The sequence below is a fragment of the Crotalus tigris genome, unplaced genomic scaffold (assembly GCF_016545835.1).
Source record: "Crotalus tigris isolate CLP2741 ecotype Arizona unplaced genomic scaffold, ASM1654583v1 scf7180000017752.986373038:1224578, whole genome shotgun sequence".
NCBI classification, from domain to species: domain Eukaryota; kingdom Metazoa; phylum Chordata; class Lepidosauria; order Squamata; family Viperidae; genus Crotalus; species Crotalus tigris.
In genome coordinates, this window is record NW_024096614.1 from 39,067 (window position 1) to 64,180 (window position 25,114).

The 25,114-nt window shown below is 41.9% G+C and overlaps 1 protein-coding gene across 1 annotated transcript; it reads left to right on the forward strand.

Annotated features, from left to right (window-relative positions):
* Nucleotides 1-840: 840 nt before the first annotated feature.
* On the forward strand, nucleotides 841-18,255 carry LOC120306738 (cytochrome P450 2J6-like). The gene is made up of 9 exons (XM_039340491.1): nucleotides 841-1,016; nucleotides 5,387-5,456; nucleotides 6,370-6,504; nucleotides 7,509-7,669; nucleotides 8,228-8,404; nucleotides 12,346-12,487; nucleotides 14,898-15,085; nucleotides 16,400-16,541; nucleotides 17,760-18,255. The coding sequence occupies exons 1-9, from the start codon at nucleotides 846-848 to the stop codon at nucleotides 17,948-17,950; spliced, it is 1,377 nt and encodes a 458-aa protein (XP_039196425.1). The 5' UTR covers nucleotides 841-845; the 3' UTR covers nucleotides 17,951-18,255.
* Nucleotides 18,256-25,114: the final 6,859 nt, after the last annotated feature.

Sequence of the window (25,114 nt, forward strand, 5' to 3'; positions counted from 1 at the left end):
CATGACAGTGCTCGCCTACACACTGCTAGATGCACTCAAGAACTTTTAAAGCAGTTCCATTGGGATGTTTTTGGTCAACCACGACCCATAGTCCAAATTTGGCACCGAGTGACTATTACTAAGGAATTTCAAACTTTGTCTTACATGACAAATGCCTCAATTTGAATGGCAAATATGTCAAAAAGTAAATGTTGTAGTTTTCTAATGTGTATAATACAAGTTCTGTATCTGGGAGTATCTGTCATGGATAACCAATTTATTTCTGAATTGACCTCATACAAACATTGTGACGTACGGCTATGATGGTCAGGCACCCTTATAATCATAACTTGAGAACTACCTCACTGACTCAAAAGTGCACATACATGTGCACACACATACCGTACATACAAGGAATCTACAAACTCAGAAAACGGTCTAGATCAGTTATCGTGTTAAGTGTGTTGTGCGAATGCAACCCATGACTATCTGCTAGGTAAATATTTTAGATCACATAATGCCAAATTGGACCTGTGAATTTTACTTGCCTTCAATATTAGACCTACCTTCCAGCTCCTTCAATTCTATGAGCAATGCGTGCTTGAATTAACCATACGTGATTAGGTGCACGTGGATGGTGTGGTAAACATTAAATTGTTTGAACCTTAATGGTTTTAATACCTGGCAGCTGATCTTGCAGGCTTGCTTATTAGTGTAATGATGTAAGTGATTTTGTACTTTCATTTAAAAGGGAGTCGTGGGCTGACTGAAAGAACTGGAAAGGCTTGTGAGGCCAGAGGGAGAAGGTTCAGCACATCTACATGTAACTTGACAAATCCTGACAAAGAAAAAGAGGGAAAAGGAGAATGTCTGTAACAGAACTCTTGTCAGTTGCTATTCTTCTGAGCCTTTTGATGCTCTACCTCCTAAGACAATTCTGGTTTCGTGGTCATTATCCTTCGGGCTGGCTTCCATTGCCTGCCACCGGAAGCTTATGGCAAGCTGGCCTCAGGCTTTACCAAGAGACTCTGTCCAAGGTAACCTTTCTCAATTAACTGCTATATTAAATCTGTTAAGTTTGGTGAGTTAAAGGATTTGGGGAGATAACCGTGAATCATTTTTCATTGAAAGGTAATGTTGGTTCAAATGATCTGGGCCATCCTCGGGCACATTGCTGCAAACCCTGGGAAGGAATCCCTTAAAGACTTCTTGGAGCTCAGTCTTCAAGAAGAAAAAGAGACGGGCAGAGATGCCATCAGACCTGATCTCAGAATTGTTCTTTCAGTTGTACTGGCCAAGCCAGATGTAGGCGTAGGCTAAACAAGCTACAGTTTAGAGCCTCTTAGAGGGGTCTCTCTAAAATTCAGATCTCTTACAGCTTTATTCTAATTTCATATAGGGAAGTCTTCAGAAATGACATTTGACCCTCCTTGATTACAATATCCATTTACGCCTTTGGTTTAAGGAGGGTTTTTCTCCATCCACTCAGAGTTCTTAAGCCTCTTGATGGCATTCTTGTCAAGGTCCACTCTTACTGGGTTTTATTCTCTATTAGCACCTGGCAAATAGAGCCTCTACAGCTTCTCAGAGCTTAGGACAGTGGTGGTGAACCTATGGCACACGTGCCAGTGGGGGCATTCAGAGCCCTCTCTGTGGGTACGCGTGCCATTGCCCCAGCCCCACCTCCCCCCATGGCCCCCTCCTCACCAGCAGCCCCCAGGAGGAGAGTCACCCCCAGGTGCGGCCTGCATGGAGCATCGCAGCCAAGGACATGGCAGCCAGGCAGTGGGGAGAAAACTCCGCCCTCACACCCCATCACGTGCAGATGATGCTGTGGGGCACGGACAGAGGGCATGGCAGCCATGACACTGCTGGGCCACCTGGGCGATCTGCTGCAGTGGGCCATGGAGGCAGTGGGTGGTTCTGCAGGCAGGTGGGGTGGAGGCAGTTTTTGGGCACTCGGTCTCTAAAAGGTTTGCCATCACTGGCTTAGGACCTCACAATGTCTAAATCTGGTGTTGTCGATGGGAATCTTTGAGCAGATACTTTCTGATCCTGGTTCTCTATTATTAATTTAATTTCATATTGAGTTACACAATGACAATAAAGACATTCTAGTATGTCAGATGTGGATCTGGCATACATTAACTTCTTCATGCCATTGCTAAATGATGGAGTTGTAAAGCATGATGCCATGTGACCGCATAGCTTAGAAACAGCAATCCTGACAGTCCCCATTGCTATTTTTGAAGCAAAGATGATTGGGTCACTGTGTGAGGATCTCACATGAGCCCATCGCTTTTGTTAAACAAAGATCATGGCTCATTAAGTGAGGATGTCACATGACCGTAACTTAGGACTTCCTGACAGCTTCCCCTAAGCAAAGTCAATGAGGAAGCCAGCAGGAAATTGCAAGTCCTAGGTGAATCCCAAGCAGGCCAGAGGGCCCATGAGTACTATGGAGTGAGATGGAGATACTGCAGCAAATGCACGTGGGCAGGGGAAGAGGTGAGGTGGTGCAAGCACGCTACTGGGTATGAGATCCCTGGGAACACATACTCCGTAACAAGGCTCCTCAGGAGAAAAACTGGTTGAGCGACTTTGTCAAGCACTGGGGAAAATCAGGAGATTCAGGCAGTTCAAACGAGTATAAAAATTTATTGCGAGCTTAAACTCTCTATGTGAATCTGACCAATTGACTGTTAAGGGGAATAAGTGGGAGATAAGAGAGGCATTCAAGATGAAATGGACTTAGATCTCTTGCCAAGGTGCAGGGACTCGTGACTTGTGACGCGCTTGACTCATCCCTTGGGCTCAGCCTGGTCATCTCTTACAGACTTGCAGTCATTCCTGCTAGCTTCTCCATTGACGTTGCTGGTAGGAAGCAGGCAGGAAAAGTTGCAAAAGCTGATCACGTGCTCTCATGACACTGAAATAGTGCGAGCCATTTGCCAAGCACCTGGATTGTGATGGTGTGACCATAGGGGTGCTGCAGTGGCTGGAATTTATGAGGATCTGTCATAAGTACCAGTTGTTCAGTGCCACCTTAACTTTGAATGGTCACTGAATGACTGGATATTAGATGAGGACTATCTGTATAAGAGAGTAAGCAGGCACACAATAAGGAATAAACCAACTGTTTGCCTAGTGCACAGGTAGGCAACCTTGGGTCTTTTATGGCTTGTGGACTTCAACTCCCAGAATTCCTGAGCCAGCCATGCTGAGGGGAAAGGGAGAGTTTCCAAGCTGAGCCATGCTGGCTCAGGAATTCTGGGAGTTGAAGTCCACGAGTCATAAAAGGGCCAAGTTTGAAGACTCCTGATCTAAGAATTCACTGATATTGGGAATACTGAGGGGCCCTTAGTGCTTTCTGAGCTTAGTTATTTTCTTGCAGATATTTCATTACCCAAACTAGGTAACATCATCAGCACTAGTGGGATGGATGATGTTACCTAGTTTGGGTAATGAAATGTCTGCAAAAAATAAAATAAAATTAAATAACCAAGCTCAGAGAGCACCAAGGACCCTTCATTTCAACCTTGAGCTACAAATATTCTTTTTTTTAAATTGATATTGAGAATATTTAATTTGGTTCCTTCCATTTCAACTTTGAGCTACAAATATTCTTTTTTCAAATTGATATTGAGAATATTTAATTTGGTTCCTTCCAAAGTCAGGGGATTCTAAAAATATTACTGTTGGCTAAAAGGTCACGCTGCTGTGAATAGGAACTCGGTCTTAGCTGTTCCAAGAGTTTGTCTTGTTGAGGAACAAAGGCAGGTGGTTGGTAGACAGAAAAATTGTATGCCATATTTTGTAATGGGATTCAAGCTCGTCAACGCTTCTGTTGCACTAGATCAGGGGTTGGGAACCTTGGCTCTTTTAGGACTTGTGGACTTCAACTCCCAGAATTCCTGAGCCAGCCAATTCTGGGAGTTGAAGTCCACAAGTCCTAAAAGAGCCAAGGTTCCCCACCCCTGCACTAGATGATAGCTTCCTAAGATCAGTGCTGTCGGGACTGTGTAGCTTTAAACAAGGGGATATTAAAAGGAGAGCGGAGTGCAATTTTTACCTACTTGAAGGGCTATTATAGGGTTGAAGGTGTGGATCCCTAGCTCCTTGGAGAGAAGCCTGTGACTCTTTCATGCTCCATCTTGGTCCTTTTCCTTTTTACCACCTAAGAGTTACATGAACCTGAACGATGGAACTGGAAACATCCTGTTTGTGCATGTGAGCATTTGTGAGAATCATCTGAGCAACGATCAATGAATTTCTGAAGGTTTATGCAAATCTGTGGACTTCAACTCCCAGGATTCCCTAGCCGACAATGGCTGGCTGAAGAATTCTGGGAGTTGAAGTCCACACATCTTAAATTGGCTGAGATTGTGAAATACTGGTATAGAGCCAGGCAAATCCTAGCACCTAGCTACCTACATCTTGTCTACAGCAGAGTAAAAGTATGGATGGATAAACGTTGTTTATCTCTCCAGCTGCTCTTTGTCTAAGAGGGAACACAAAACAAATCCTTAATGCTACCTACAACTCCATTGCCCCCTTGTGGCCAGTAGGTCATGATATGAATAAACTGTTAGGAGAGGGAAGATTAAGTATGTGTGTTTTTGAAACTGCCTTCAAGAACTTGTCATAGTAATTAAAATATTTGGAACTTATAGGATACAGTATCTGTAGGTAGGTTGAAAAAGAGTCAGCTAAGTAAATTAACTTGCTGTATTTGCTATATGGAATGAACGCGGGAAATCCTTTCTTGCATTGTTGAGATTCTAGAAAGAGAGAAGAGAAGAGCAACAAAGGCGATTAAGGGACTGGAGGCTAAAACATATGAAGAATGGCCGCAGGAACTGAGTTTGTCTAGTTTAATGAAAAGGAGGACTAGGGGCGACATGATAGCAGTGTTCCAATATCTAAGGGGTTGCCACAAACCTATTCTCCAAAGCACCAGAAGGCAGGACAAGAAGCAACAGGTGGCAACTCATCATGGAGAGAAGCAACCTAGAGCTAAGGAGGAATTTCCTGACAGTGAGAAAAATTAATCAGTGGAATGACTTGCCTCCAGAAGTTGTGGGTGCTCCAACAATGGAGGATTTTAAGAAAAGACTGGGCAAGTATTTGTCTGAAATGGTACAGAGTTTGCTCCCTGAGCAGGGGAGTGGACTAGAAGATCTCCAAGGTCCCTTCCAACTCTGTTATTCTGTTACATCCTGCAATCTTGTTTATTTGTTCTCTAAAACTAAAACTAGGAAAGAACATTCTCATTACTTTCAAACTTGTGAACAGAGGTGAGCAGAATTGAAAGTTTCCCAGCAGGAGAAGCTGAAAATTTAATTTTTACTTGGAACCTCCCCCCCCATCCAAGAATAACACTTACTTTTTATCTTGATCCAAACAGCAGTTGAAAGAACAAAATGACACCTCTGAGACCTCTATGACTCCTTACAATAGCATAGCCAATAACAATGGTAAGTGTTTATAAAATATGGAAGTATTTGTGCTAGACGTCTCTTTGGAAACATTAGTTCAGTGTTTCCGATCTGGAAGATGTGTGGACTTCAACTCCCAGAATTCCGCAGCCAGCATGATGCTGCCTGGGAAATTCTGGGAGTTGAAGTCCACCCATCTTCCAATGGCCAAGGCTGAGAAATGCTGCTGGTTGGGGAATTCTGGGAGTGATCTAGAGCCAACAGAATAAGTTAACTGAATATAGGATTAACTTCTATGGGATACAAATAAATAGATGAATTAGGCCAGGGGTCTTCAAAGTTGGCCCTTTTATGACTTGTGGACTTCAACTCCCAGAATTCCTCAGCCACTGTGCCTGGCTGAGGAATTCTGGGAGTTGAAGTCCACAAGTCATCAAAGGGCCAAGTCTGAAGACCCCTGAATTAGACCTTCCCACAGACATCAGTTCTTTCTATTTGTAACTTTTAGGCGCTTCAAATTAATGACTTCTCCCTTAGTCAGGGAGGCATATTGGATGCAGTTCGTGTGTTGGCAGCCAGTCTGTATTAGGGACTCTACCACTGAGTTCTATAATGAAAATTCTTATTTTTCAGACACTCTATATTTCCATCTCTTTTCCTTGGAGTATTAGGCTGAACAGCTCCACTGCATACAGGAGATGGGGCTCACATTGCTCATTTGTTTTGCTAATGCAAAATACAAGGGGGGAAACACACACACACAAATGTAAGACAGAAAATTTGTGAGAAAATGTAACCAACAGATTCTTTTGTCCTGGATATGAACTACCTTTTTTTGGGGGGGGGGGTTGTTGAGAGAATATAATGCATTATTATTATTTTTCTATGATTTATTTATTTTGCTCTCCGTCGTTGCTTTACTTCTTGTACTTCTTAATCTGGTATTTTTTAGGTGGGGATATCTGGAAGCAGCAAAGAGAAATTGGGCAGCTAATTTTGTTGAAAGGCGAGAAAGAAAAGAAAACAGTGGAGAGCCAGATTGAAGAGGAAGGCCCTCGGCTGGTGGAGACTTTTGCCCGTGTAAATGGTAAGTAGCACTAGGACAGTGTTTCCCAAACTTGACAATTTTAAGGCATGAGGACTTCAACACAGAATTCTGGGAGTTGAAGTCCACATGCCTTAAAATTGTCAAGTTTGGGAAACACTGCACTAGGAGTTTACATCGGCTCTTATTTTGCTCTGCTCAAGTGTTCATGGAGTCTCTGCATGCTTTGAAATACAATTTGGCATCTTTTTGGTTATATTCTAATACAACAATTGTTACCGGTATAACAAAGCATCTGGTCTACCCAAATATGGGACGGAGCAATCTACTATTGCTTTCGCCTTTCAGTCCCAATCTAGGAGCTTTTACAGGCAGACGCTACTATGACAAACTATTTCTGTGTTAAATTTTAGATTTTTGCCGACAAAGAATTAAAGGGAGGCTAGTATAGCTATTTCAAGCTGTATTAGCTGATGAGAGCTAAACAGCTTGAAATAGCAATACTAGTCTCCCTTTAATTCTTTGTCAGCAAAAATCTAAAATTTAACACACACACACACACACAAACACACACATACCCATATAAATTGGTCAATTCCACCATGAATTCCAAGCAGATAGAGGTAATTCTCAACTTAAGATCACAATCAAGTCCTAAAGTTCCCTCGCTAAACAAGAAATTTGTTAAGTGAGTTTTGCCCCATTTTATGACCTTCCTTGCCACAGTTGTTAAGTTACTAATACTGTTGCTGAATGAATCTGGCTTCTCCATTGATTTAGCTTCTCAGAAGGTCGCAAAAGGTGATCACACGGCCTCAAGATATTGCGACCATCATAAATATATGAAACCAGTTGTCAAGTGTCTGAATTTTGATTACATGACCATGGGGGATGCTGCAACAGTCGCAAATGTGAAAAACGGTCAGAAATCACTTTTTTCCAGTGCCGTTGTAACTTTGAATGGTCACTAAACAAATGGTTGTAATTCAAGGATTACCTATGTTAAGAAGAAAGCGGAAAATATTTGTCAATCACTTCCTTTGCAGGGCAGCCATTTGACCCTTTGAACGCCATCACCGCTTCCCTTTGCAAAATGGTCTGGACTGTGAGTTTTGGCAACCGATCCCCTCTTGAAGACAAAGATCGCCAACAAGTGACAGACGCCCTTGAATCTGCTGTAAAATCTGGAGGGAGCTTTGCTTATGTTGTAAGTTATTCTTTGCTTTGTTACTGAGACAGACCCAAAGCTTTTTGAGAGCCATTGTGATGACCTTAGGTCAGGGGTAGGCAACCTTGGCTCTTTTATGACTGGACTTCAACTCCCAGAATTCCTGAGCCAGCATGGCTCAGCTTGGAAACCTCTCCCTTTTCCCTCAGCATGGCTGGCTCAGGAATTCTGAGAGTTGAAGTCTACCAGTCATAAAAGAGCCAAGGTTGACCTACCCCTGCCTTAGGTGAAGGTGAAAAGAACTGTAATCTCATCTTCTCCCAAGTAGAGTTTGTGATTGGAGTAGACCGAGACAAGATCAGCCATTCTTCTGGGAGTTTTCAAGAACAGACTGGACCACCCCTTTGTCTGGAATGGTATAGGGTTGGACTAGATAGGGAACAAAGTTATTACAGAATCTGGTAGTCTTGCTGGAAATACTTCGGAACCTCCTCCCCGAGGGAAGCAACAAAAACAGACCATGAATTGGGCGTGTGGGTTGAGCCCAGGCTTGGGATCCTTGATAGTGACTTTACTTTGCTTATGTTTTCTCTATAGTTACATAAACAGTTCTCGTGGCTCGCGAACTATTTCCCAGGGCCACACAAAAATGCCCTGTCTAGCAAGGAGCTGGTGCTTTCCTTTATAAAGAAGGCAATACAGAAACATAAAGAAGCACAGGCAGTGAAGGAGCCACACGATTTCACGGATTTCTATCTGTTACAAATGGAGAAAGTAAGTACGAGTTTCTTAATATGACACAATAGTGGTGTTCCAGTATCTTAGGGGTTGACACAAAGAAGAGGGAGGCTAAAACCTATAAGGAACGGTTGCTGGAATTGGGTATGTCTAGTTGAACAAAGAGAAGGACGAGGGGGGACATGATAGCAGTCTTCCAATATCTCGGGGGCTGCCCCAAAGAAGAGGGAGTCAAGCTCTTCTCCAAAGCGCCTGAAGGCAGGACAAGAAGCAATGGGTGGAAACTCATCAAAGAGAGAAGCAACCTAGAACTAAGGAGAAACTTCCTGACAGTTAGAACAATTAACCAATGGAACAACCTGCCTCCAGAAGCGGTGAATGCTCCAACACTGGAAGTTTTAAAGAAGAGACTGGACAGCCACTTGTCTGGAATGGTAAAGAGTTTCCTGCTTGAGCAGGAGCTTGGATTAGAAGACCTCCAAGGTCCCATCCAACTCTGTTATTCTTATTTTCTTACTCCTAGTTCTTTTTAAAAGCCAAGAAGTTATTTTTAGAACTCTTGCTTGTTGCATTTTCCCTCATTTCTCTTTGCCATTACAACGGAAGATTATTCACAAATAAACATGGGTTGGAAATACTTGGAAAAAGAATCAAAAATTGTGGATACCTCTGAATCGCATTGAAGAACATGAGTTGTGAGTGTCATTGGACAACTAGGAAGTTTAAATAATAGCTGGTTGGTATTGGGATTTTATTTGTGTAGAATCAAAGCGTTGGAAGGAGCTATTGATTTACACTCCTTGCTCAGCGCAAGAATCCAAATCAGAGTATTTGTAACATGGCTCTCCAGACTCTTTGCAAATGTATCCATAATGTATCTGTCTAGATCAGTGGTTCTCAACCTTTCTAATGCTGCGACCCCATAATACAGTCCCCCATGTTGTGGTGACCCCCAACCACTTATACATCACCGGGTGCCAGGACCGTGGCCAAAGAAAAGGGGGGGAAAATGGCGGACAGCCTTGTTTGGCAACCCCCGTGAAATGGTCGTTCGACCCCAAATGGGGTCCCGACCCACAGGTTGAGAACCACTGGTCTAGATGAAGAATCATAGAATAATCAGATTACGAAAGGAGATGGTCATTTCTCATGTTCATTTGGTTCTGGGCTATTTATAAGTGAAGATTCGAGACTGAATGTCAGTGAAGATTCTGAGTTGAAAAAAACTTTGAAGCTTAAATGCTTTTGTCCATTAAAATTATATGCTCTTTTCATCAAAATCTACTATACAACCAATGATTTGCCATCGGTAGAGATTTGAGTGTTTTCACACTGGGGGGAGGGGGGATAAAGCAGCTTGTAACTGGCAAAACAGAATAAAATATGGAGATAAGAACAAAGATCCTAAATCATTCTAAGTCTGATCTATTGCAAAAATCACATTTGCCCTTGTAGTTATAGGGGAATGGGGTTTATTCCAACTTTATCTTTTGGGGTGGGATAAAAATAAGTTGTCACCTGGGCACCACCAGTAGATGAAGAACATGTGAAATTCTACTCCACTGCAACATCCTTGGTTTTTACTCCTAGTGGAATTGCAAGATGTTATTATGACTTCTTAAAAGTTTTTGAAGGGGCATTCAGATATCACCCCACAAGGGGCATAAACATAGGATCAATAGATTTCTGAATGGAACAATGAAGAGAAAGAACTGTGGATGTAAATTCAGTGTCTCCATCAGTATGCTACCTTGAACATCATTGCATTTATTCATAAGCAAGGCTTACAATGATGAGAAATAAAGGATTTAGTCATGCTGCTTTTTAACATCACACGCTTGCAGAAAAGTTCTGTGTTTTTCACCTTGCTGCCACCATATTTCCTAAAATTTGATGTGATTGAGTTAAGACAGTGCTTGTTAACCTTGTGAGGTAGTCCAGACAGGAAATACAACTGGAAGAACTAATTCTACTTTATTATAAGATTGTTGTAACAGAATCTTTCAAATCTGAAAGTATGTTTTTCTTCCCTTGCTTTTCCAATCCAGGGAACTAGGGAAGGTCTCTTCTGAAATCTTTGCCATGCCATGCCTGCATTTCTTCTCTGGGCTAAGCTGCCTCTTATCTGATTGTTCCCTGATTGTGGCTGTTTCCCCTGTCTCCCAAGGTCATTCTCACATACCATTGCAATCTCTCTGAAAAGTTCAGGGGAGGTGTAATCACAGGAGAAAACAAGATAACTAAATTATAGGCGTGTCATCCAAGGTTTCTGCCACTAATAGGCCACTGGGCTGTGTTGTAACTATGGCAAGATAAATAAGGATTTAATGTTACAGCCAGGATCCATTTTGTAAGATGTGAAGTACTTGGAGGAGCAAAACAAAGCTGGTCAACAGAATATGGAAGAATCTGGATATAATGCCCCTGTCCTTCTCTACCAAATAACGTAGGAACTGAGGGGTCTCTAGCCAAAGATAGTTAAATTACATTAGGCAAGCATGAATAACTACATCCACACTGCCCTAGATTTGAAAAGAAAAGAGACAAAAAAACCCTGATAATCAGCAAATGACAAGAACCATGCTTCTCCACAGACCAGTTAGCCCCTAGGCAGGCTGACACATCTGCCAAAGCCAGATGTGTAATCTGTCCTGTACAGTACTTTTTTTGTAAAAAAAAAAAAAAAAGGTGCCGGAACTCACACATGTCATACAATCTGCCTTGCCTACCCTACAAGGTTCCATCCAAAAACTCTGTTCTGGGCGTTCTATGACAAAGAAAGCCCTGGTGCTGTAGCCAAAACAATTTGGACTTGGAGGAAAGGGAAGAAAAGGCAGGAGTCATACTAGCTTGTTTTGTTTTTGTTAATTGCAAAGTTGTGTCTGACCCATCGTGACCCCATGGACAACGTTCCTCCAGGCCTTCCTGTCCTCTACCATTTTCTGGAGTCTATTTAAGCTCACGCCTACTGCTTCAGTGACTCCATCCAGCCACCTCATTCTCTGTCGTCCCCTGCTTCTATTGACCTCCATCTTTCCCAGCATTAAGCCCTTTTCCAGTGAGTCCTTCCTTCTCATTAGGTGGCCAAAGTATTTGAGTTTCAACTTCAGGATCTGGCCTTCTAAAGAGCAGTCAGGATTGATCTCTTCTAGGACTGACCGGTTTGAACGCCTTGCAGTCCAAGGGACTCACAGGAGTCTTCTCCAGCACCATAGTTCAAAGGCCTCAATTCTTTGTCGCTCAGCCTTTCTTATGGTCCAAATTTCACAGCCACACATTGCAATTGGGAAACCATGGCCTTGACTATACGCACTTTTGTTGGCTTAAAGATGCCAATACAAAATTGGTCAATTCTCTCATTTTGGTTCACCTCACTGCATCGCTGTCACAATGGGTGTTGAAGCCCATGGCAAAAACTGTGTTGGAACAAGGGGAGGGGAGACACTTCTTTAACACCAGTGCAGTTTTAAAGGCATTCACAAAAATAGGGCATAAATGGGAGGTTGTCGGGGAGGTATAAGATGGGAAGGGTCCTTAAAACAGGATCCGAGAAATGTTTTCCTAAGCTCCCAAAATGTTTGCAAAGATCATCGTTCCAACAGAAGAGAAAATCTCTATAGTTCAGAGCTGAACTGTGGAGTCCTTGGTGCTCTTTGGGTTTGATTGTTGGCTTGATGATGTTTCGTGATGTTACCTAGTTGGGTAATGAAATGTCTGCAGCCAAAAAACCAAGCTCAGAGACACCAAAGATCAAGGTACATTTCTAGTGAGTGTATCATCGGTCTTATTAGCCATCTACAGATACATCGTTGATGGCCCATAACCCACAAGATGTCAAGGTCTTCATCAAAATCGATGGACGAACAACACAAACAAATCATCTTGTAAAATAGGGAGCCCCACAGACGATACGGCAAAGTTTGGAACACCGGGCATTAACTTTTAAATAACATTTCCACCCCTTTTGTCACAAACAGAACAAAGGTGGCCAGAATTCTGCCTATAATGAAGAGAACCTGGCTGAATGCATTTTCAACTTCCTTATCTCCAGTGCAGAATCAACTGCAATCACTCTGCAGTGGGCACTGCTGCTGATGGCATCTCATCCAGATGTTCAAGGTGAGAGGGGGAGAGTCCGTGGGAAGAAGATTATGATTGATCCCCGGTAGATCAGAGGGGGGGAGGGTTTTCATTTTAACATAGCACCCAAGGGTGGTGGAACCTCTCCCTCCTAAATAATTAAGAGGGACGTCGTTGCTCTAAATAGTGCTTGAGCTGGGTTTGGCAGTCTAAATGTCTCAGGAAGTTGTAGTAAGTGAAAATGTATAATTGCTCCCAGCAGCATTCTTGGGAGGGAGGAATGGCATTTGCTGAGAAAATAATTATTCTGGTAGCTTCTGAAGAGTTGTTCCTGGGGCAATTTTACAAAGATGAATATTAGGGCACAGACAAGCTGCAACTTGGAGGAATGGTTTAGCTTTTTTCTTTGTCTAATGAGCAGAAGAAATAGTAAATATAGTCTTGGCTATCTCCTTGCACATAATCCCCCATCACCCTAAATGATGTCATTTTCACTCACCTCTTAAAAGAACAGAAATTCTTTACCAACTTTGGTGGGGGGGGGATTTATCTGATGGGAGAGGATTTGATTAATGTTAATAATTCCTTCTGTTCTCATTTTTCTTCTGAGGTACTTGTAGCTCCACAGAATGGGAGCTCAGTGTTGCTTTCACAAAAAACACTAATTCTTTTTCTGGGTTTGACTAATACAGCCAGATCTATCTTAGCTTACTGGATTGGATTCACATAATAGATTAGGACCAAACCAAAACCATTGACCTGTCGAAGAGAGACTGGCAGAGTCAGGGGAAGAGTCAAATAGGGAATTAGTTTAGAGTCTTTATATAGGGTGAAGTCCAATCCCTCTTGAGTGCCTTTGAATCTTATTTAGTTTTATCCAGGAGCAAACTGTTAGTCTGAAAAGGTTCTAGTCCATTGGTTTGAGCAAGAAAGCCTAAAATCTACTCTTCACATATGGACCTGTTTATTTACATGTGATACTACTCAGGTTAATATCAACTAACTTTGATAAATTACATATGTAAATAGCTGCGTATTGTATGAACACAGGCTAAACCAGGGGTAGGCAACCTTGGCTCTTTTATGACTTGTGGACTTCAACTCCCAGAATTCCTGAGCCAACCATGCTGAGGGGAAAGGGAGAGATTTCCAAGCTGAGCCAGGCTGGCTGAGGAATTCTGGGAGTTGAAGTCCAAGAGTCATAAAAGCAGGGCTTTTTTTGTCACACAACGCACAGAACGGAGTTCCGGCACCTTTTTTGGATGGAACCTTGTAGGGTAGGCAAAGTGGGTTGTATGATGTGTGTGAGTTCCGGCACCTTTTTTTTTTTTATAAAAAAAGCACTGCATAAAAGAGCCAAGGTTGCCTACCCCTGGGCTATACCAAGGGCTCCAGGGGATGTCTCGAATTGCCTTCAGACTCACCAGCCAGACCAGACTGGAACCATAAACAGATAAACTAATTCACCTTTATTGTAAAGCTACATTAACAGAATCTTGCACGTCTGATGTTTCGGGTCTTCTGTCATCTCCTTTACAGCTTGAGAAACAAGAGAGGGTGACTTCTGAGTTTCTTGCTCCACCCACTATCCAGCTGCAGGCTACGCCCTCCCTTATTTGACCATTTCCTAGGCAGCATCTCTTCAACCTGTCTCGCAAGGTCTTTTCTATATACCATCACACTTCCTTCCAGATAGGCTATAAAGAATTCATGGTTTTCCCAGTTGCAATGTGTGGCTGCAAAAGTTGGACCATAAGAAAGGCTGAGCGCCAAAGAATGGAGGCCTTTGAATTCTCGTGCTGGAGAAGACTCCTGCGGGTCCCTTGGACTGCAAGGCGTTCAAACCGGTCAGTCCTAGAGGAGATCAACCCCGATTGCTCTTTAGAAGGCCAGATCCTGAAGTTGAAACTCAAGTACTTTGGCCACCTAACGAGAAGGAAGGTCTCACTGGAGAAGGGCCTCATGCTGGGAAAGATTGAGAGCAATAGAAGCAGGGGACGACAGAGAATGAGATGGCTGGATGGAATCACTGAAGCAGTAGGTGTGAACTTAAATGGACTCCAGAAGATGGTAGAGGACAGGAAGACCTGGAGGAACGTTGTCCATGGGGTCGCGATGGGTCGGACACGACTTTGCAATTAACAACAACAACAAAATTGGCTTTAAATTATGGGAGCTGTGTGATTATCCATCTGGGAACGATTAGCCTGAGAAATTCTGGTTTTGGCATCATGTAGCAACAAACGTTGGCATATGGTAAAGGACCCAAAAGACCCAGATTCAAATCCACCTTCACTGACTTTGCTCTGTGATATTCTTTCAGTCCAAGCTTCATAGGGTTGTTGTTATGGGGATAAAACCTAACCAGGCCTGCCTTACTTTACAAATGTGGCATAGCAACAAGCATTTCCCAATGTAAAATGTCCCCCCCCTTTCATTTTTTTTTCAGATAAAGTCCATAAGGAGATAGAAAAGGTTTTGGGTTCTTCAAATGCAGTTGGCCATCAAGATTGGAAGAAATTACCTTATACCAGTGCTGTGATTTACGAGATTCAGCGAACCAAACATGCATTCTTATTCAGAATTATCAAACAATGTGCAAAGAATGTGAATATCTTTGGTTTTCTTGCTCCCAAGGTATAGAAGAGTGATAATATAGCAATGAGTGAATGAGTGGCTGAATAAATGAATGAATAAATGGCTCCTATGTATTCTGCCTATGGCTCTGTAGTGGTCCTTCCCCAAGATCCAGTAGGCCCCTATCTTCCTAGCCTTCCTGAAGGCCTTGAAAAAATGGCTCTTTCCACAAACATTGAGGTAGGGCAAGCAAAATTGAACAATGAAGGGTGGAAGAGTGTTTGTCTTAGGGATGCTTGGAGTTTTTGTTATAACTGTATGGGTTTTTGATCTTTAATTTACAAGATTATGGCATGCAAAATGGGTTACTGTATAGATATTTTAAATAAATAACAATTCATAGCCCTTGAGCAGCACAGTGACTTAGAGGTGAAGATGTTCGCCTCCCACTTGGAAGGTTAAGAGTTCAGTCCTAGGCCGTAGCAGATGTTTCTCTATCAGGGCGCAAAGAGAAAATATCTACTGCAAACTCTGGGAAGGCAGAGTAAGCCTGGATGCCCTCAGCCAGTAAACGCTCAACTCTATTCAGTTCCCCCGACTCCACACTGAATATAGGGATTAAACTGCAGTGTTTCTCAACCTTGACAATTTTAAGGCATGTGGACTTCAACTCCCAGAATTCCACAGCCAGCATTGCTGGCTGTGGAATTCTGGGAATTGAAGTCCACATGCCTTAAAATTGTCAAGGTTGAGAAACACTGGATTAAAGAATGGTAAAAAGAAAAGAAAACCATAGCCTTATTGCATCAATAATGAGATTCATGTCAAGAAGAAACAGTGATATGTTTCAAACTTTCTAAAATAGAAATAGTAATCCAATAGTAACTCAAACCTCATGAATAGAAATTCCTGATCAGATATTGGTTTTTTCTTTCCATAAAATCTTAGAGTTGTAAAGTACCTTACTCCAACTGTAGACATCTAATCTAAGACCCTCTTAGTACAGCATTCATTGAAGCATCTCAGATGACCCTCTGAGACTTCCAGTGAAGCTGTACTGAAATTTCCATGTAGCTTCCTGTTCTTTTCAACAGTGGCTGCCTATAGCTCATGGATTTTATGATGTTTAAAAAAATACCCAGGAACAGTATATTACTTTATTCATGTCCAGAATGAGTTTTTGTTATCTCTGTTTCATGAGAGGCACACAAATTGATTTAAGATGTGCCACAGAAATAGACTATGAATAGTTTCAAATTCTTATGTTTGTACATACTGTGTGAAAATGCTCAGAAACTGGTGAAAGTGAGAAAGGAATTTGAAACGGGATAGTTTGGATGCATTGAATCAACTTTTTTAAAAAATTATTTTCAGGGAACATTTATTAACCCAGATCTGGATTCAGCATTACTTGATCCCAAACTATGGGAGACACCTGAAAAATTCAACCCAAGTCATTTTTTGGACAAGGATGGACAATTTGTTGACAAAAAACAATATCAACTCCTTGCTGATGGTAAATATAAAAGTGGTTTATTATCATATAGATGGTGTGATTTTTATTTTAAATAGGAAAGTTGTGTTTTGTTTTGAAAGACAAAAGGCACATTTAGTCCATGCAGTAGGAACTGGAGATCAATTGTGAGTCCATAACTTATCTGTTTCTTATACAGAAGTTGCATTTTTTTCAACATTCTATAACTTGGCTAGTGAAAGAACAATTTTTTGTGTAGTGCAAAAATAGGGATAACACAAGATTCATTAGTCATACTAAATTATTTTTCACTGAATGAATCATAGTCTGGCTAGATTTTCCCAACACACTATAGATATATAACTTACAAATCATTCTTCATATGAATTAATACTATGCACGGTAAGCTGGAATTAAATTTCTACCATTATATCCTAGAAGTGCATGAACTGGGCTTTAGAACTGCTAGCTTAATAATAAAAACATATGATAATTATTGACAAGATGCTGCTTTGGATTTGAATTTGGATTTTTGAATTGGCTGTTTGTACAATACTTTTAACAGGCACATTGAGACATAATGGCTACATTTGTATGAAGTGTGAAACTCGGTTAATGTAAATTTAGGTTACTGATTTTAGTATGTGAGGTGAATTCAGATGATTGGTTTAATTTATAGTTCAATGTACAGGTGGTCCTTGACTTACAACCATTTATTTAGAGAATATTTGAAAAAAGTGAGCTATGATCACTCCTTGGCATGTATTTACAACAATTGCAATGTCTTGGGGTCATGTGACTGCTACCTGCGAACTACCCAGCCAGTTTTCGACAAGCAAAGTCAATGGAGAAAGCTAAATTCATTTAATGACCATGTGCAGTGACTTGTAAAATTAGGCATGACTCATTTAACAATCACCTTGCTTGGCAATGGAAATTCTGCTCCCAATTGCGTTTGTAAGTCAAGGACTATCTGTATTGTGTGAAGTTATGCAATAGATCAATTCAAGAATAAGCTTAAGCATATTGGGAGAATGAAGATGGTCTTCATATATTAAGAAAAAATTACTTATGTCACGTCACAGCCAGTTCTTGGAGCAGTGCCAGGCGAGATGATAAAAGAGGAGGCAGAGAAGGGTATTAAGATGGTTAGGAAGGTAATTTAGTATATTGTAACTTCAAATACCTTCCTTTCTCAATGTTATTGTTAATTGTTGTTTCATGATTATTTTGTAATTACACTTCCCATTTCCTCCACAGAGTCAGATGGGTCTTTAGCAGATAAATTATCAAGAGCTGAGTTCTTTATCTTCTTTATAAACCTGCTCAAAGCATTCGTCTTCCAGTTACCAGAAGGAGAGAAAAAAACCAGTGAAAAACCTAGAATTGGATTGACAACATATCCTCATTCTTACGAAATCCGTGCTGTTCCTCACCGCAAGACATCATAAATTCTAATTATGGATAGCGCACTCCGATTTTACAATAAATTTATCCCTTTGTGAAGTCCATCTTGACTTGCCCAATTCAGTCTTGAGTAGAAATTCACAAAACTTGAATCACATCTTTGATGGATTGGATTGCTGGGTCTGTGATGATTGTCTGACAAATTCTTCCTTGTTTGATATTACTAATTTAATGTACAATATTGGTTCTTTCCAATGCATAACATTTTTGATTATGTGCCATGAAGTCATTTTTATCTCTAGTGACTGCATAGATAGATTTTCTCCATGATAATGTATCCCTAACCTGTTCTTTCAGGCCTCTATTTGTACATTCATTACATTGTAATACATAACATTAAATTTTCTCTTTTTTGTGTCTTTGAAAAAATCTTCAGGGAGTTTATTAAATAAATGTAGCAAATTGATTTTGCAAATTGATTAATAGGTCACTTTGTGCTTTACGTGCTGAGGACAATCTATTATTCAGAAAATGCCTACAACACACAGAGCTCAATGCAAAAATGCAATAAAAACAATAACTAGAGTTGCAGTACTTCAGAAATAATTCAAAAAAGGCATCTTCAAGGATGAGGAAAGGGGAAACACTGTTTTGCTTTTAACACAATGGATTCGTTGAAATTCATCATTATGTATTTGGTGTTGTGGTGCCAACTACTAGTTTGTAAATAAATAAATAAATAAAAATAAACCATGCTGAGGAAAATGGGGATGGCAGCTGCAGAGAAAATGGGGGCTCTCCCTCACTCAGAAAGAAGGCCAAACAAATGACCTGGAAAAACCCCTCCCTGACATTTTCTTCAGTTTAAATAGAAAAAAGAAAAGAAGAAAAGACTGGTTCGCTATCCATCATTTATGAAGAAAGACAGAAAAACTCCACAGAAGTGGAAATAAAAGGCCCACAGAGATAGAGACAGCTGAAAATGTTCTGGAAATAGAATATGAAGTATGGGGAAAAAGCACAAAAACCAAAATAGAAACAAGCAAAGAATCATTGTAATGCTTCTGAGGAAACATGTTAAAAACAGGATATCTAATACAACACAGAGAACTAGTTTCAGGTAGAGATTAAGATGCTGGCTGAGAAACCAGGAGGCTGTGAGTTCTAGTTCCACTTTAGCCATGAAAATCAACTAGGTGACTTTGGGCCAGTTCTCTCTTAACCCAATTTACCTCATAGGGTTGTTGTTGTTGTGGGGAAAATAGAAGGAGGACGGAGGATACAGTATCACAGTCGCCTTGAATTATTTATAAAAAACAACAAAGCCGGGATTATTTTAAAAAAACCTAAAACTAAAAATAGGGGGACGCAACAATATAAATCTAGAGGAAAATGTAAATAAGCATTATATTTGGCCAAGGGAGAAGAGTTGAATAGATTTTGTCAGTTTAATATGAGCCCAGAAATAAGGTATAAATACAGGTCTGTAAAATGAAGAGAAGCATACCACTTTATTTCTAATAAAAGGAATCTTTTGTATAATAAAATGGAAAGAGACAAAAGGAAAAAGAGACGGTGTGAGGTCTCATTGGGTCTGGGGTCAATCCAGTCATTTTTTTACCACAGGGATGGCGAATATAGCAGTTGCCCTCCCTTTTATTTTAAAGCAGCCATATTTGTTTTGCATGAAAGGTCTGAGGAAGACACATAGGCTTTCACCAGCCAGCATGCTTTCCTAAAATTTGAAAGATACAACAACCTAGCATTAACATCAGGAGGAAAAGGAGAGAGGAGATTCCTCATGGAACAAAGAAGAATTTTAATTTATTTCTTTATTACATTTAGAAACCATTCATCTCCCTGATGGAGTGTCCCTGGGCAGTGTACAAATAAGTCTTAAAAACATAAAAGCGGAATAAATAAAAAAAATATAAGGCAGATTAAAGAAGAAAATATTTACAATTCAGAATAAAAAACACAAAGTAGCACCTTCAAGGTGCTTGCCAACTCCATAATTAATCAGCAGAGCCAAGTCTTTGGACATTTCTTAAAAGCCAAGAGAGTGGAGTCCAGCCTCACCTCTGAGGGGGAAAACATTTATTTGTTTTTATTTATTTCATCAATCAATCAATTTTGGAACTGCCCATGGGTAGTGGGCAGTTTATTAATTTAATTAAATTTAATAATTTAATTGACAATTTAATGTAATTAATTAAATTTATTAAATTAACATTTAACAACATATAAAAACGTAAATCAATATATTAACATTTAAAAAGAGACAAGGATGATTAAAGAAATGTTAAAATGTTAAAAATTTAATATTATATAATATTAATATTAAAGAATATATTAAATTAAGACAAAGGGAGGGCTTTCAGGGCATATTTAAGTTCTTGGCCTTGGCTTTATTTTTATCTAACTTTCATTTTACATCTAATGCTTTATTTATTTGTTTACTTATTTGATTTGATTTGATGTGTTTTCCATCCGTCTCACTTCAAAAAGATTCTGGGCCTCTTGCAACATTTTAAAGCAATAAAACTGTATAATTAAATATATTTTGATAACAAATTAAAACAATTAAAAGATGGCGAGCAAGATAGCAGGATGCACGGGGGAAGGTGGGATCTTCTCTTAATCTATCAACCAGCATGATAGTCCCAAGTTGGGTCCCCAGGCCAATTGTTACCTTATTTTACCTCATTTTACTATTATTTTAGGGCCCATGACATGTTCCGACCTTTGGTTATAACAATATTATCATTTATCATATGGCACATTCACATCACATTTTGATAAAAGCACAAGAGATAAAAATCCAAAATAAGAAATATAAAATCTAAAATATTATAAACGTGTATACATTTTTGCTTCATTTGTCACAGCCAGGAAATCAGCAAAGTCTCTGTTGAGTCCTCGGTTAATGGCAATGACGGCGCGAGACATTCTTATGGTTTCAGGAACTCTTTATTGGTCATTACAACTCTGAGTAGAACAAACCTCTCAGCCTCTCTTAAAGACAATTCCCGGCCCAAAAGCAACATTTAGGCGCGCTGTGCGCCTCACGCATGCGCACGAGCGCTGGCGCCAGGCAGTCTGGTCCCGGGCAGCTTGCAACTGCCCAGGACCATTGCAACATCCCGAGCCTCAGGACACAACACCCCTTCTCCCCCTGGTTAAGACTACATGAATAATAACACGCGACCTCAACACGAGCGTGGTGTGTACACCCTTGCTCAATGGTACCATGCTATTGTTCTGGGCATTACTTCCCAGTGTCCCATTTTCTGGCTTCCACAGAAACACACTCTTATTGTTTCTGCCTGGCCAGTTATAAAATCTTCAAGATATTTGGGAGACCTCTTATCTCTCTGTGATCTGCATAGACCTTGATAATTTCCAGGTACACCTTGTCCAGAGGAGGCTATAGGTTCACCCCCTTTCTCAGACCCTGGTGGCCCCCGTGGAGCATGCTCCGTTGCCTGGCCTGCTTGCTTGCCCACCGGGCTCGTTAGACCAGGACTTTGCTCTCTCTCTAACCTGGTTGACCTGCCTAGTTGTAGGTGTCCTGGCCCCTCTGGAATGCTGCCATTGTTGGGCAACTCTGAAGAGTCTCTCAGGCCCACACTGGACCTAGCGTGAGACTGCCTTCCTCCACTCCCCAGTTCCATAGTAGGACTGTCTGTTATTTCAGTACTGTCCCAAAACTCAGTTGCCCCCTCCGTTGAACCAGAGGGTTCAAGATCTGGATTTGGCCCTTCTATCACTTCCCTATGAGAATGTCCTTTTCTGGGGACAGTAGCAATGTTGGGCCAATTGCATTGAGTGTGTGCCAGCTCTCTTGCAATGTTTGGGTTATTAGGATGCTCCCGGTTATTCTCCCTGACTGGAGTGCTGAAAGGTGTAAGTGTGTAATGATTATGCCCCCGGGGTGACTCCCTGGCGGGAGTATGCACTGTAGCCTGTGTGCTAGCTGGTTCCCCTGAATTCCTGTTCGGAACACTTGCGGAATCTTGTGATAGGCCGTCTGTGGCCTCTCTGTTGGGGCCTGGTTGCTGCCAACACCCCTCCCTTTGCCCAAAGGGGTCCCCTCCCCTCCCCCAGATCCAGGAGACTCTGAAGGTAAGTCCAGTCTTGTATGCAGCTGGTCGATATGCCGTCGCAGGATACAACCGTCATCCAAGGAGACCTCGTAGGACAAGGGGCCTGTAACCTTGCAAACTAGGGCAGGAACCCACAAGTGACCTGGCCCGTAGTTACGGGTCCATACTGGGGCACCCACTTGCAATTGCCTCAGTGCCCTGGGTTGTGTATCCCTAGGAGGCAGTCTGCCCGGGTGCAACCAGTCAAGTTTAGTAATCAGTTTGCGCCCCCAACGAAGTTCAGCTGGGCTTCTCCCCGTAGAAGTGGAAGGTGTAGTGCGGTAAGCAAGGAGGAAGTCAGCCAACCCGTGATGCCAGTCCCCATAGGTCAGTTTCTTTAAAGCATCCTTGGTGATGCGGACCATCTGTTCAGCCATCCCGTTGGTGGAAGGGTGGAAGGGCGTAGAGGTGGCATGATGAATCATGTTGGCCTGTAAGAAAGCTTGGAATTCAGAAGAAGTGAATTGAGGGCCATTGTCAGACACCAAAACATCTGGAAGCCCATGTGCAGCAAAAATCCCCCTCAGTACTTGGATAGTCTTTGCAGTGGTGGTGGAAGAGACAGGTACAACCTCAAGCCATTTTGAATAGCTATCAACCAGGACCAAGAAGAATTGACCCTGAAAGGGCCCAGCGTAATCGATGTGCACCCTAGACCATGGAGACTGTGTTTCTTCCCATCTATGCACAGGAGCCTGAGGCATTTCTGGGCGTGAGCGCTGACAAAGGTGGCAAGCGTGCACCTTAGCCTCAATTTCCTTGTCTAACCCAGGCCACCACAAATGGCTGCGCGCAAGCGCCTTCATTCGTACAATGCCAGGATGACCCTTGTGAAGGGAACCTAAGACCCTAGACCTCATTGAGGTAGGAATGACAACTCTGCTGCCCCACAGCAGACAACCCTGGAAAGTGGATAACTCGTTCCTTTTCAGCCAGAAACTCTGAAACTCAGTGCCTGGACAACTCTCTGGCCATCCAGAAAAAACCCAGGATAAGACACGAAAGAGTGTGAGATCTGTCGCTGATTCAGCAGCCACATCCCTGGCATTTAGAGGTGATTCAGGCAGTGCCTGAATTGAAAGGATGTTGATTGCCAGGGCAGGGTCAGCCTCTACTACTTGTAAGAGTAATCTACTGAGGCCATCAGCATGGCCCATTTCTTTGCCAGGTTTGTGAATTAAAGAAAAGTCATAGGCTGACAGGAATATTGACCATCTGAGCATCCTGGGGGAGATGATGTGGGGGGTCTGTTTGTTAGTTGTAAACAACCCCAACAAAGGCTTATGATCAGTGTAGACCATGAAATGTCTGCCATATAAAAAATCATGGAATTTTTTAATTCCAGCAACAACAGCTAAGGCCTCCCTATCTATCTGGGCGTAGTTTCTTTCAGCAGCAGACAATGTTCTGGAGTAATATGCAACAGGAATCTGAGTGCCATCTGGTCTGAGGTGGCTGAGTACTGCTCCTACTCCATAAGGAGAAGCATCACAAGCGATGCATACAGGAAGAGTTTCATTAAAGTGCGCAAGCACATTGTTGGACATTAGCAAGGCCTTAACCTCATTGAAGCTTGCTTCATGTGCCTGTGACCACTGCCACACTGCCTGTTTGTCCAGAAGCCTATGAAGTGGTTCAGCTACATTAGCCTTATTAGGAATGAATGAATTCTAAAAATTCAAAAGTCCCAGAAAAGCTTGCGGTTCAGCTTTGGACTTAGGTCTAGGAGCTTGCAGGATAGCATTTAATTTGGACTCAGCAGGATGAATCCCATTGGCATCAATTTTGAATCCCAGAAAATCTATAGAATGCACCCCAATTTTACATTTGTCCTTTTTAAGCTTGAGTCCTGTTTTCCGGAACCGCAGCAGGACAGCCCTCAATCTCTCAGCTAGATTTTGGGTGGAGTCTCCAGCAATTAAGACATCAACAAAATAGGGGCAAACCCCTGGTATACCCCTCAAAGTATTTTCCATTACACTTTGGAAAATTCCAGGAGCCACATTTACTCCAAATTGTAGTCTCTTGACTTTGAATGCCCCCCTATGAGTTACAATGGTTTGTGCTACAGCAGCAGCTTCATCAACAGGCAACTGTTGATAAGCCTGTGCTAAGTCAAGCTTTGCAAAAACACGCCCCCCCTTGAGGGAGGCCAGAATATGGCTGACTATAGGTACAGGATAGGCATGTTGTTGCAATGCCTTATTGAGAGTGCATTTGTAATCTGCACAGATGCGAATGTCCCCATTAGCCTTAAGAGGCGTGACTATGGGAGTTTCCCAAGGACTGGAGTCAACAGGTTCTAAAATTCCTTGCTGAATTAATTTGTCCAATTCAGCATCAATTTTCCCTTTTAAAGCAAAAGGTACCTTTCTTGCCTTTACTCTGATAGGAGTGACAGTGGGGTCCAACTTCAAAGAGACAGGGGGCCCTTTGTATGTGCCCAGCTGTGGGCTGAAAACATCTGCAAATTCTTTGCAGACTTCCTGTAAATCTACTGTTTGCATGCTATTGAGCCCTGTAATTTGTATTCCCAAGGCCTCAAACCAATCGAGTCCTATGAGACTCGTGCGCTCACCCCCCACTATCAATACATCTAATGGACCTTCAAAATCCTTATACTGTACATTAAGGGTGGCCTCCCCCTTAACACACACTTTGGAGTTTTGAAAGTCTGTTAGTACTACGTTAGAAGGCCTAAGCTTGGCCTGAAAACCACTACCAGAACAAATCTTTCTGAATGTGTGAATGGAAATGATTGAAAGTGCAGACCCAGTGTCTAGTTCCATGACCAATGGAACTCCTTGCAACTTCACCTTAAGTGACAGTTTCTTTTTGAGTGGCTTGTGTGTGCCTGTCCTATAGATGCTTCTTTGTGAAGCACAGAAACCCACCCTGTTTCGGCTGGGGACCCTGCTACCTTTCAGACGCAATTCTTCTCGAGGTTGTACCTTCTGACGACCCAGACACACAGCTGCTATGTGGCCTTGCTTTCCACATGCTCTACAGATTGCAGAACGGAACTTGCAGTCGGTCCTCTTGTGGCGACCTCCACACCCGAAG

What these genes read in the sequence shown, in the direction of transcription:
- LOC120306738 (XM_039340491.1), top strand. Translation starts at nt 846, where the DNA reads ATGTCTGTAACAGAACTCTTGTCAGTTGCTATTCTTCTGAGCCTTTTG. An exon ending in GACTTTTGCCCGTGTAAATG is followed by an intron (nt 6,505 to 7,508) that starts GTAAGTAGCACT and finishes CTTCCTTTGCAG; the next exon opens with GGCAGCCATTTGACCCTTTG. An exon ending in ATCTCATCCAGATGTTCAAG is followed by an intron (nt 12,488 to 14,897) that starts GTGAGAGGGGGA and finishes TTTTTTTTTCAG; the next exon opens with ATAAAGTCCATAAGGAGATA.